This window comes from Dama dama, chromosome 4 (assembly GCF_033118175.1).
Source record: "Dama dama isolate Ldn47 chromosome 4, ASM3311817v1, whole genome shotgun sequence".
NCBI lineage: Eukaryota > Metazoa > Chordata > Mammalia > Artiodactyla > Cervidae > Dama > Dama dama.
In genome coordinates this window covers 16,416,223-16,428,940 of record NC_083684.1, presented here as the reverse complement: position 1 = coordinate 16,428,940, position 12,718 = coordinate 16,416,223, and the positions used below count along the sequence as shown (strand labels likewise).

At 57.3% G+C, this 12,718-nt stretch overlaps 1 protein-coding gene across 3 annotated transcripts in view; it reads right to left on the bottom strand.

The window, feature by feature from the left end:
• NECAB2 (N-terminal EF-hand calcium binding protein 2) overlaps positions 1-12,718 on the bottom strand; it is a 43,718-nt gene continuing 31,000 nt past the window's right edge. For all 3 annotated transcript variants that reach the window (XM_061138289.1, XM_061138288.1, XM_061138290.1), the window contains 8 exons: positions 12,422-12,558; positions 9,981-10,099; positions 9,736-9,815; positions 6,817-6,870; positions 6,231-6,343; positions 2,684-2,761; positions 2,163-2,254; positions 1-487 (listed from right to left, as the gene is read on the bottom strand). In XM_061138289.1, the coding sequence (XP_060994272.1) occupies positions 459-487; positions 2,163-2,254; positions 2,684-2,761; positions 6,231-6,343; positions 6,817-6,870; positions 9,736-9,815; positions 9,981-10,099; positions 12,422-12,558 (702 nt within the window). In that variant the 3' untranslated portion in view covers positions 1-458. The remainder of the gene's footprint in view (positions 488-2,162; positions 2,255-2,683; positions 2,762-6,230; positions 6,344-6,816; positions 6,871-9,735; positions 9,816-9,980; positions 10,100-12,421; positions 12,559-12,718) is intronic.

Below are 12,718 nucleotides of genomic sequence, written 5' to 3'. Positions count from 1 at the left end.
TCCACAATGGGAGTTTATTTGGTGCTCGTCCCGGTGGCTGCTGGCCCAGCAGGGCACTGCTACGTGGGGTCTACCGCCGCCTGCGGGCTCAGCCCCGGCCTAGGGGGGAACTACAGGGTCTCGGCCCCCTACCGCGTGGAGGAGTGGCGACCAGGGAGGGGGAGGCGGACGGGGACTGGTCATGCGTGGCCGTCTGCTGGCAGGGGGCCGCCTCCGTCACCACCGCCCTCCAGTGTCAGCAGGGCCCCGGCAGCTCAGACGCTGCTCTGCCGCCAAGGGTGGGGCAGGGGGGTGCCAGGGGAGGGGTGCGCCTTCACTTTGAAGAGCGGGAAGAGACACTCTTATTTGGAAGTATACTGAAAAGACAGCTAGTATACCCAAGTTTCTAGGAAAGAGTGGACATCCTTCGTCAGAGGGAGCAGGGCGGCAGACTCATCTGTGGGGCCTCGGGGAGTCAGTCAGTCACGGCCCAGGGTGCACCAAGCAGCTGGGGGAGAGAGAGGGGTTGATGGGGGCGGGCTGTGGTTGTGGGGGCAGGAAGCAAGCCCTGCCTCCGCGCAGGGCAGGAGAGCGATGCCTGCAGCCGTCCCCGTGTCCGGCGCCCGCTCTGTGCCAGGCGGGCCTGTGGGCAGCGAAGGGGTCAGGCAGAGCGAGGTGCCCCGGGAGTGCTTGCTGGTTGTCCCCCTGGTGGCCAGTGACATACCCAAGGAGCAGACTTGCCTTTAAAATGCCCGTATGCCCATTTGAAAGAGTAAATAGAAACTTTCCAGGACGGGAACTTGTCTTTCCACTGCGGCCTGGTAAAGCCGACTTGACAGAGGAGCCCCTGATTCCCTGACAGAAGAAACTGACGTCTGGTTAATGGAGATGTGAAGGGAAAGGGTCTGTAAATAAAACTGCTCTCGTGTCTGTATTTTCTGGAGCTAACGTATAGATCGGGCTCCATTCAAAGACTGGAGCACCATTTAGAGCCGCCAGCCCAGAAGGAAGGTGTGCACCGAAGTATCGCAGGTGTGACCGGCGGCCCTGTGTGCCTTAAAGTTCGCCTGTAGCCCAACATCAAGGAAGGGAGGGGGAAACTTATCTCACCAGTTAGAGCATTACATTCTTTCTTGGCCCTGGAGTTCTGTGAAACCCTTGGGGGAGGGAAGGTGATGCTGGGGAAGAAATGGGGGTTAAGTTATGTAGAAGGGTGTGTTCACATCCTCTGCCGCCTCTCAGAGCCAGGACAACTGTCTTACCTGTGCCAGGCCCTCATTCACCAGCTGTGCTGTCCAGTCAAGGGTGGCTTTACAGGAAACAGGGGCCATAGCTATTTAGCATCTTTGACTTTCAACAGGTACAAAAATGGTTTTGGATTTTGTTAGATTTCCAAAAAATGCACACAATGTTGGAACTTCACATTTTATATACCTGTTGTTGTTCAGTCACCAAGACGTGTCTGACTCTTGGTGCCTCCGTGGACTGCACTAGGCTTCCCTGTCCCTCACCATCTCCTGGAGTTTGTCCAAGATTTTATATGCTAGTATTTGGCTGTTAGTATTTTATAGGAACCATAGTTCTTGGTGGCTACATATGTATATATAATAAACTATGTAATATATATACACACACATATCTACATCTGTCACTTTTTTGTATACTAAGTACTGTTTCAATTTTACAATCATTTTTAGAGTTACTGTAATTAGTGTCATGTTTTCTCAAATCTGTAGAAGTCCAGCCTGCCACAGGCTGGGCTCGGGGCCACCTCCCAGCCCCCTGGCGCCCCAGCCTTCCTGCCTCGAGGACCCTCCCTGTTGAGCACTCACTCGTGGACAACACTTCCTAGCAGCTAAGGGAACAGAAGGCTTCCTGGGTGGCTCAGTGGTAAGCAACCCGCCTGCTGAAGCAGGAGATGCAGGTTCGATCCCTGGGTCAAGAAGATCCCCTGGAGAAGGAAATGGCAACCCACTCCAGTATTCCTGCCTGGGAGATCTGATGGACAGAGGAGCCTGGTGGGCTACAGTCCATGAGGTCACAAGGAGTTGGACACGACTGGGCGAGAGAACAGAAGGGTCTGTGGACGATCTGGGTCTGGGTGCCGCTGCTTCTGCCAGGCCTGTGGTGTCCCCACGCCCCCCCCCTACCCCCGTGGCTGCTCCAGACCTCTCCCCCAGTACCTGGCACGGAGATCCGGGAGAAGGCCTCAGGCTGGCTCAGCGTGTCCACCTTGACGTGCCGGAACGCCTTGCACACAGGGCTCTGCAGGTGCCTGCAACCCAGGGGGACGCCCGTGAGCTCCTGGGGCTTGGAGCGGGGTCCGAGTCTGACCCTGGGCTGGGGGCTCCGACAGCAGTCAGCCAAGCTCAGGGGCCAGAGCCTTCACGGGAAGGTAGGAAGGCTGGGGGTGACTGCTGGGGCCCCGCGGGGAGAACAGCCTGGTTCTTGCCTCCCTGTGAGCAGACTTAAACAGGGAACTTTCTTTCTGGATTTTTATCCTTCGGCAGCAGTTTCTAAACGGGAGCACCCCTGGCCTCAGCTCTCAGGGCTGGCAAGGAACCTAAATTCAGAGCTCAGATGAAGGGGTGGAGGACCAGGCTCCTGAGTGGTGGATGCCTCTGGGACCCCAACTCCTTACCCGGCCCACACCTCGCCCCACCCCTGCGGGCTGGAAGCCAGAGAGCCTGTGTGCCAGACCTACCTCTTCCACTCCTCCTCCGTCTCCCAGAACTCATAGACCACGAAGGTGACGCCGTCCGCCAACCTCACGGCGGCGATGCTGCAAGAGGAAAGGCTGGCGTCAGTGGCCACACCAGGCCGCTGCTCCCAGGGTGCAGAGGGCCTCACAGGCCCATCCCCACCACTGCCCTGCCCTGCCCACAAACGAGCTCAGACCGGGCGCCGAGAGCCAGGAAACAGGTTCCCAAAAGCTGTGGTCCAGGACAGGGGCCTCCCGGTAATACGCTTCCTTTCTGCTCAGAACCCCCAGGACGGCCACCTTGTCTGACAGCTGCATGCACGGCTCTGCCGTCTGGAGCGAGGCCTGGCCCGGACAGTGCCCAGTGCGTGGCTGATGAGTGAATTGTAATGAAGTGCCATTTTTTAAAAGGCCTTTTTATTCATTAAAAAAAAACTTAGCTGTTTTTTTCCCTAGTCTGTAACATCCATCTTTATTAGAAACAGATTTTTAAAATACATGACAAATAGGTTTTTTTAATCTATAGAGCCTCTAACTTAAAGTGAAAAGCAGTAACAATTGAAAAAAGATCTTGAAAACATACCAGAGAATAACTTTTCTCCTATCTAGAAAACCATTGTGTGATAAAAATCTGATATAAAGAGAATTTCTACTATGTTAATAAAAGTTATGTGAGGTACTATAAATTTACTGATTTTCTTTCCAGATTATCCCCAAGATCAGATGAAGTTATGATTTGAAAAAAGCAAAGTTATTGACTATTAAGTCATTATTCATAACATCAACAATTTTATACAAATACTGGGTAAATATTTTTTTTTGTACAAGTGGGAAAATAAACTACATTTTCTATTTCTTTTCTAGACATGTTTTGCATGAAGGCAAAATAATTATTTAAATCCTGTTTTTCTTTGCCATGAAGATTCTTCAAAAAAGGCTTTTCAAATAACTACATTAACCATATTTTCATAGCTGTATTCTAATTTTAAGTGGGTTAAATAATTGGTCAAGAGAAGAATATGATCAAAAACGAACACAAGGAATCATCAAGCAAAAAGGCGTACTAAGAAAAAACTAAAGAGAGAAACTGCTTTTTCCTGGAACATAAGTTTAGAAAAGTTTCTTCCATGATGTGGGATTGTTAGGGGATAAATTTCATAAAGTTGAATCAAACCCCTTCTCACGATTTCAAGTTCCACATGACCTTAAGGACCAAAATAACATGCGAAAAACAATATGGCAAGTTATCTGGAGAACAAACTTAAGACTCTCAAAATGATAAAGGTTACCCATAGGGGAAACTATCAGGTTTACCTCAAAGCAGCTAAACCTTTTAAAAGCAACATTCCATACCATTAAACACCCCCTCCTTTTTGAAATACTTTGGCTTCCAGCACACCAGTCTCCTCACTACTTCTAGCTCTAAAACCTATCTTTAAAAAATAAAAGCATCTTCCATGCTGTCCTCTGTAATCGTTGGCTCATTTAATCCTTAGAGACAGGCCTGACCGGAGTCTCAGGCCACTCCTGCCTTCCCCGTCTGAGACACAGGACACTCACCTTGTTCCAAACAGACGGACAGACCCAGGCTGGGGGCTGGAGGCTGGGCTCTAAGAACGTGGCCAACCTGGGCAGGGTGGGGGAAGAGAGGGAGGCCCGGCCTCCGGGATCACAGCACCCCTGAAGAGGGGACCCCCATCGCAGGCAGCGTCTGCTGTATAATCACAGCAGCTCCAGGTTCTGCTGCTCAGGATGGAAATAGGGCTGCTAACCACATCATTACATCATCACCTCCAGCCCGAAGTTACCCGCCAGCTGCGGCTCCTATCTCAATGATGGGATGGGTTCGGGCCTGTGTGCCACCTGGTCATCAGGGGGACCCTGGCCCCGCCCAGAGGTGGCCTCACTCCTCACAGCCTGCCCCGCTGTGGACAGAGGTCACCGAGGGATGGGCTTCATCTCCATTTGGTAATTGCAGCACAGGAAAAGCAATTACAGTGCTTGGGTTTGCTTGGCTGACGCACTGATTGGCTTCAGGGGCGTGGGGCGAGGCCTCTGGCTGGAAGGACACAGCAGGCAGGCTTGGGGTGCACGGAGGACACACAGTCATGCAACCACAGGAAGCCCTACTGTGTGCTGTCTCCAGCCTGCCTTCCCAGCTATGGGCCCCCTTCTTCCACGCTTTCTCCCGTGACGAGTGCATGGCTCTGGTGGCCCTTGGTGACATCTGCATGCCCACCACCCCCAGGGTGGGCAACTTGTATGCTGGCACCTCGAATGTTATGGCATCTCATGTGTGATGTGGCCCAAAGGGCTGTGTGAGACCCCGCCCACTCACCTGATGCTCCGCCACGTCTCCAGCTCAGCCCGCGTCCCCACCCCCCGACCCTCACCACCCCCAGTGAGTTTCTGAAGTCAAAGGATCTCACACTCCACTTGGCCTACTCTTTCTACAACCCGCCTCCCATCCTGGCCCTGGGCTGATCAGGTCAGCCCCACTCTGAAACAGATCCCAGCTCTGCCCACGTCGTGCCAAGGGCCAGTCCCCTCTCCCTAGCTGCCCAGCTGCACGTCCGTCCAGCCACCACACGCCCTTATGCAAGGGAGGAGGCAGGACTGAGCCCCGCTCCGGGCTCAGCATCTCTCCCGTGGTACCTGTTGCCTGGAACGAGCAGGGCCTGCCTACCTGCCCCCCGTCCCCTGGCCATCTCTCCCACCACCCCCAGGTCACCCTGTGGAGCCGCACTCTGTCGTGTGTTCCTAGACACACTCCCCTTGCTGCCACCCCGGCTCTGGGCGCCGGCCCGTCCCCCACCTCAGGTTCTGCGGGCGGGGCAGCTCATCACTCAGGCCTCAGCACACAGCAGCCCCTTCCTGAAGACCCCTGCCCCATTCCCGGCCTCCGCAGCACCCGCTGCCGACTGGAATCATCTTTACCTGCCCCCCTCCCGCCACTGGGAATTAGCGCTCAGCAACAGCAGCCGCCTGAGTCACACTGCACCCCCAGGCCCCCCCACCTGGCATCACCAGGAAGCAGGTGGAGGCACATGTGTTGGGGAGGGAGAGAAATCAGCTGGGAGGCGGGGAGAATGGAGGTGGGGAACAGGCGTGGAGCCCACAGCTACTGTCCACCAGGTGCTGACGGGTGGGCCACTGCTGGGAGAGGAGGGAGCCCAGCAGCTTGTGTCAACAGCTCTCGGGGACACCCCCAGCCGGACGCAGGCCTTGACAGCAAGGACGGGGGAGGGGGGGTGCCCTGAGGAGCAGCCACAACAGCAAGCAGGGCAGCTACCACAGTGGCCAGGCCCCGCCCGACGCCCCCCACGGTGCATTGCTCCACTGAGGCCCGCAGCCACCCCGTTAGTGGTCCCCTTTACAGATGAGCAAGCTGAGTCAGGGAGACAGAGTCACTTGCCAGATTTGCACAGCAAGGAAGAGCCCAATTGAGGACTTGCCCCCAGCTCCTGTAACCACCCTGCTAGGTGTGTCATTGGCGTCCCCCAGGCCGGGCCCCCCGCCACCGCCCCGCCCCGGCCTGCGGCTTACTCACTGGAAGCAGTTCCTGGCCCCGGCGGTGCCCCGCACGTACTGGCGCAGAGAGTCCAGGAAGCCGCCCAGCTGCTCCGGGCACACGGCCATCTCCTGCCGGACCAGCTGCAGGTGCTGTGGGCCACAGGACCCGTGAGCCACCCCCTCACCCAGGACCCCACCCAGCCCCGGAGGCACAGCCCAGGACCTAGCAGCCTCCCTGGGACAGGACACCATGGTCAGAATAAACCCGACCCCCCAGCCCCACTATACACAGTTGTCATCTTTGCTCGTGAAAACTCGCGAAAAATGAACTAAAAGTAGCAGTCCCACACAAGTGCTGAAGAACAGACAAGAGGATTTAGAGAGGCCCGAGAGAGAGACTGCAAGGCACTGGGGCCAAGACACAACAGAATGAACGGTCTGCAGAACTGTTGCTGGTTGAATCAGTGTCTGCTGATCCCATCACTCCAGGCCAGAGAACAGCCCTGGGAGGGGAGGGAGGCCACGTGCTGGTGCTGGGTGGGGGTGGGTGTCAGGGACACTGAGCCATCTACATCTTGAGACCTGGCCCAGAAGGGGACGGGGCCACAGGGAGGGGTCCTCACCATGTTGGTGCCCTCTTCATCCGAGAGATGCTGCTGAAGGTCAAACCAAAGGGTCTGCAACAACAAAGCATGAAGGGAGGCTGGAAACTGAGGCCCTCTCTGCCCGGGAGGCTTCCAGGACCACCACCACAAGGACACAGAGCACCAGAGAGCTGCGGCCCCTCCACCCCGAGGTTCCAGGGACCCCCGAGTCCCGGGGCTGGCGGGAGCTCCCAGGGCCAGCCCTCTCTGGGCGGGGCTCAGCCCACAGTGCTGGCTCAGGGGGGCCCCAGGAAGCCAGGCTGGAAAGCCACCCAGAGCCACAGATTCCTTCCGGCTGTGCCACTGGAGCCCAGAGGCCAAGCAGACCTACCGCAGAGAACACAGAGGAGGCTCCGTTTTGCTGAACCCAGAGGGCTGGGGGTTTGCCACAATTGCCGGCAACAGACTGCCTGACTCGCGAGTCACCCCCGACCTGGGGCCTCAGGAAGAGAACGGTCTGAATGAGGTGGTCTGTGCTCGCTGGCCCTCGACTGACCCCGGGTTAAACGCTTTACACCAACGGTCAGGGAACTTTCCAGACTCTCAGGTCGAGACTGAGAGCCCCACTGTCAGCCCTGGGGAAGCAGGGAGCCCACGCAGCCCCCGTCTGACCCCGTGCTGGGGGCTGCCGCAGTGCCCAGCACCTCCATTTCAGAGCAGAAAACCCCAGGGCCGCAGGAGCTAGTCCGGCTCCGAGCCTGGGTTTGAGGCCAGGCCCCCTCCTCCCGATTCACGGAATCCTTTAACTTGGCCTCCCCAACAGATGCCACCTTTGTCCCCTCTCTGTCCATCCTCCATGAAGCCAGCCGTGTCTCTGGCACAGTGTGTGTGTGTGGGGGGGATGTATGTGTGTGTGTCTTCCTTCTCGATAGAAGCATGTGTGTGAGGTGTGTTGCCTGGTTGTTGGAGAAAACAGAGTAGCAATTATATAAGTCCATGACCTGAGCGGTCACCACCTTGAAATTCTTAATAATGCTGGAACCAGGGACCCCATCAATACACGGCCGGTCCCAGAGAGGTGCTGACTTTCTGGGGACACAGGGTGTGGATGCAGGTGTAAGTGGGCTCCTCCTGGCGGGCAGGGCCACGTGAGGGTGAGGATGAAGCAGAGATGAGGGGCGGGGTGGTGGCACCCAGGTCTGTGTCCCCGTCTCCCTGCCTCGCCTCTGCTCCGGGGAGCCCAGGCCCCGCCAGGAGGGCTCGGGCTGTTCCTTGGAGGGCGGGGCCTGGCTCCTGCTCATGCCCCGGGGCCAATCAGAGGCCGGAAGAGGCCCGCCCCTTCTCCAGGACGCCCAGGTGCTCCTTGGTTTCCAGCCAGCTGGTTGTTAGGGCGACTGGGGCGCTAAAAATAAGCTTCAAAGAGCCTCCCTCTGGGGGCGCCCGCGGAGTTGTTATGACAACCAGGCCTCAGGTCCCCACGGAGTCTTTCCTACCGCTCCCACCAAGTAGCCGGCTTTGGGGGGAGGTGGGGTGGAGGGCGGGGGGGAGATCCCTGCGGCCCTGCAGGTGGGCTCACTGCCTCCCCGCTCGGACTCCCCCCAAGTCTGGGCCTCAGCCTCCTCCTGGGGAGCCCCACCCAGCGCCCTCACGGATCCCTCAGAACTAACCCACTAAACCATCAAAGCACTGTTTTTCTTTTGCCCTTTTGCAAAAGAGAAGTTTCAGGAAAGCAGAAATGTAAAATTGCCACTGTGACCCTACAGCCCAGAGATACCTGTTATCTTGGTTTACCTAGATAAACATGCGTAGATGTGCATGTGTATATAGGTTCTGGTAGCAGAATGTCTCATAATAATGGCTAAATAACAGTGCTAATATTAAATGCTAACTAAGCAGTAGGCTTTGTGCTAAGCCATTAAGATATTTTATCTAATCCTCACAACGACCCTGTGAGAGGTACCATTCTGATTATCTTCTCTATGGTTAGGGGAGGACGCGGAGGCTCAGAGAGGGTAAGTCACTGGCCCAAGGTCACACAGCTGTTAAGTGGCATAGCCAGGATTCAATTACAGGCAGTCTGATACCAGTGCCTACTGGTAAACCTTAACTGTTTGTTCTCTTTCTTCCAGTAAAAGGTCATTGTTATGGGCTGAATTGTATTCCCCCAAAATTCATATGTTGAATTCCCAACCCCCAGTGCTGCAAAATGTGACTGTATTTGCAGACAGGACATTTGAAGAGTGACTGCATGATAATAAGGTCACATGGGTGGGCCCCAATCCAGTATGACTGTTGTCCTTATAAGAAACTGGGAGACAGTCACATGGCTGTCTACATGCCCCAGGGAAGGCCATGGGAGGACCCAGCCCTGCCGGCATCCTGATTCCAGACTCCACGTGAGAAAGGATAGCGCCTGGCTTTGAGCCCCTGGGCTGTGGTCCGTGGCTCCCGCAGCCCTGAGACGCTAGCACGGTCGGGTCCCGAGTACCTACTGAGTCACGAAACACTCTGAAATCATGATTCCATTTTCCATCGCCTGCAGATGGGCCATGTCCCATTTAAAAGGCTTCATACTGCCGGTCACTCTGACTTCTCCTGGACTTCCCCGTCCCTCAGCCGCCACCACGCCGGGTCTGGGCTGCCACCTGCCCAGACCACCCGAGGCCTTACAGCATCCTTGATGCTCAATCCCCTTGCCGCCCACTCTCTGCTCCTCCGCACGCCCCCTCCTGGCCGCCCACCCACTCTCATAGCTCCTCTTCCCCAGGCCCCATACAAGTACAAAGGTCATGTTCCCAGGGTCTCCCTTTAGTCCACACCACCCCTCCAACCCCGCCCAGGGGCATTAAGGTTCCCTGACTTCCCTCTGGTAAACTCTGGCCTAATTTCACCCTCCCTGAGGGGCTGGGAGGGTGGAGGGGGGATGGAGGGATGGATGTGGGGGCTCGGCAGGCCCACCTTGTTCTCCAGCCGTCCAATAAGCCCCGCCAGCCTGCTGATCTGAGCATCCAGGCCGTCCTCCTTGGGGTCCGAGGTGCCTGGGAAAGAGGAACAGTGATGCTGACGGGGGCAGGGCCAGGCCGGAGCCCCCCTCCCCCGGACAGAGGACTTGCTTCCAGCCCTCCAGTCCCAGTCCCTGCGGGAGGCCCAGGCCCCATCAGGACCCCCCCGCCAGTGCCCCCACCCTGGGCCACGGCTCTCACCAGGCGGGAAGTGCTTTCCTTGCTCCGCAGCCATGAGCTTGTGGTTCGGGGCGCAGGGGGGAGTGGGGCTCCCGGACCAGGTCTCCACCGCACCGTGGCTGGGCCGGCTGTGGTTCTGTCTGCAGAGGGGGTGGGGGAACGCACCCCGTGAGGGGGGCTGCAGGGCCCTGACAGCTCGGAGCAGCTCTGGCCAACACTCGGCACCGACTGTGGGGCTGAAACGTGCACAGAACTCCCAGGAGCCCCACCCCCTGCGCCGGACACGGTGGCCGCTGCCTCACGAGGAGGCTGCCCGCGGCGGGGCTGGCATCTGGGAGGTTCCGTCCCAGGTTCCAGGGCCCGCGAGGGTGAGCCAGGCCCCCACCTCCCTGCGACTCTCAGCTGCCCCTCGCCCACCCTGCCTGCCCCGATCCCGTGTTCAGAGGCCTCTGGGGTCGGAGCCTGGGTTTGCTAACAAGCCCCCCTCCAAGAAAAGAAGCCGTAGGACTCAGTCGAGAACAGGCGTCTAACAGGACAAAAATCCACGATCCTGGCTCAGCCTGGCCCGGTGCCCTGGCCCAACCCCACCCGCCACGCACGCTAATGTGCATGGACCAGCACCTCTGACGTGCAGCCCACCAAATGCTGTGCCTGGCACGCACTAGGGACTCAACAAATGCCCAAACCCCCATGTGCAAAAACGCTAGAAAAGTCACTGCGGACACACATAGACACACGCCCGTGTGCACGGCCAACACGCCCGGTGCCCAGCATGGCCACGGTTTGCTCCAGAGTCTGCCTCCTGTGAACCTGAAAGTCCAGCAGCCTCTCCCTTCATGCGGAGGGGCTGCCCACCCCCTACCCCCCAGGGGAGGAGAAAGGCTGGCAGAGTCTTGGAGGTGTCGGTCCTGGGGCCTCTACAAACCAGCAGCGAATGAAACGTGGCCCGCGGACCATGAGTGGGTGCAGCGGGGGTCCCCCGGGGATGGACCGCTGGCTCGAATGCGGGTCACGCTGTCCCCAGGGCTGGGAAACAGGGTGCCCGGGGGGCCCTGCAGCTGAGACAGCTGAGGTTTGGAGGGTTAAAGGTGGGGGTGCGCAGGAAGCAGATGTATGTTCCCATCATCCCTACGTGAGGTTTGGGAAGGGAGGCAGGTGTAATGGCTGACACGTGGGGGGACGGCTGACTCGGGGGGGAAGGCAAAGCGCAGGGAAATCAGCTCTAATAAGTGAGCAGAGCTCCATCTGATCTGTGACAGAAAGAAAGTCGCAGGTTTTTTAATCAAGATAGTGATGATAAAGGAAGAAGGAAATCTATGTGACAGGAATTCCCCTTAACCTTGGGGACCCTCTGAATCATGAGACTAATCACGGACGCAGAGTCCAGGGCTTGGCTCCCAGGGACCCCAATCCCAGATGGCATGGCCAGGGCCCAGGACTCTGTGTCCTGCATTTCCCAGGGGACTGGGCTGCAGGCCCTCAGAGCAAACACGTTTTGTGAACAGCATCCCTGAGCACCTTTGCAACCACTGGATTGGGACGAATCCCCACCCAGGATCAGCATCCCACCGTGCCAGGAGACGCCAGGCTCAGTAAAACTCAGGCACCTGGCGGCTGTGCCCATCTGTTCCTATGGCTTAAAAAAAAAAAATTATTTATTTGGCTTCACCAGGTCTTAGCTGTGGCATGTGGGATCTAGTTCCCTGACCAGAGATCGAACCTGGGCCCCCTGCCTTGGCAGCACAGAGTTGTAGCCACTGGACCACCAAGGAAGTCCTTGTTTCTGTCTTTACTTCTACCTTGCCTCTGGCACGTCGGCTATTCAAGGAAGAAAGAGCACAGAAGAGCTGGTCTGAACTCGGAACAGCAAATGCCCCCTATGTGGCTCCCAGGGGCTGGCCCTCCTCTCCGGACCCCAGGCTCATTACCCCAACACCGTATCTGCCCCAAAATGGGGGGACCCCAGGTGTTTTCCATGTTCACAAGGACCCACAAACAAGGCCTTAAATAACACTAACCAACCTCAGGAGAAAACCCACTCCACTTTACTGCTGTTCAATCTTTCTGAGGTGGTGACTTGATGCTACTGTGTTGTCAACGCCCATCTACGATCTCACAGCCTCTAAACAAACAGGTAGCAGGTCGAGCGGTCTGAGCACCCACAGGGCTTATTTTTATAGTCATGGTATTTTTCACTCACGGCGTGAGATAACTTGTTTTCCAATGGTGGTAATAACCACCATAGTCTCCTAATTCCCAGGTTTTAAAAAATGAGCCAAACAGTGGAATAGTTTTAGATCAACAACAACGTGAAGAGGTAGGTATAATTGCCCCCACTTGACAGGTGGGGCAGTGGAGGCCCAGAGTGGGGCAGCGGCTCTCCCAAGGCCGCCCAGCCCTCAGGCACACGCCACCCCACCACGCGGCTGGCGGCCCGGCTCACTCCCGGCCTGTCCGCGCACCGGATCTGGCTGGTCTGCTCTTCGATGGCCTCCACCGCGCTCTCGACTGAGCTCAGCAGGGACTGGATCTGGTTGGCCGTCTCCTTCAGGAGGAAGCGCGTCACAAACTGGTCCACGTGGCTCCCGCCCTCGTACACCTGTGGAGGGAGGGAGGGGCACAGAGGGAGAGAGGCTGACGAGGGGTCTGACACCCCGACCTGGGGTCATGCTTTGCACCCTCCCAGGGCTCCTGGGGGAAGGCAGGGGCTACGGACGCAGAGCCCAAGGTTTGGGCCACAACAGAAACCGCAGTATCTA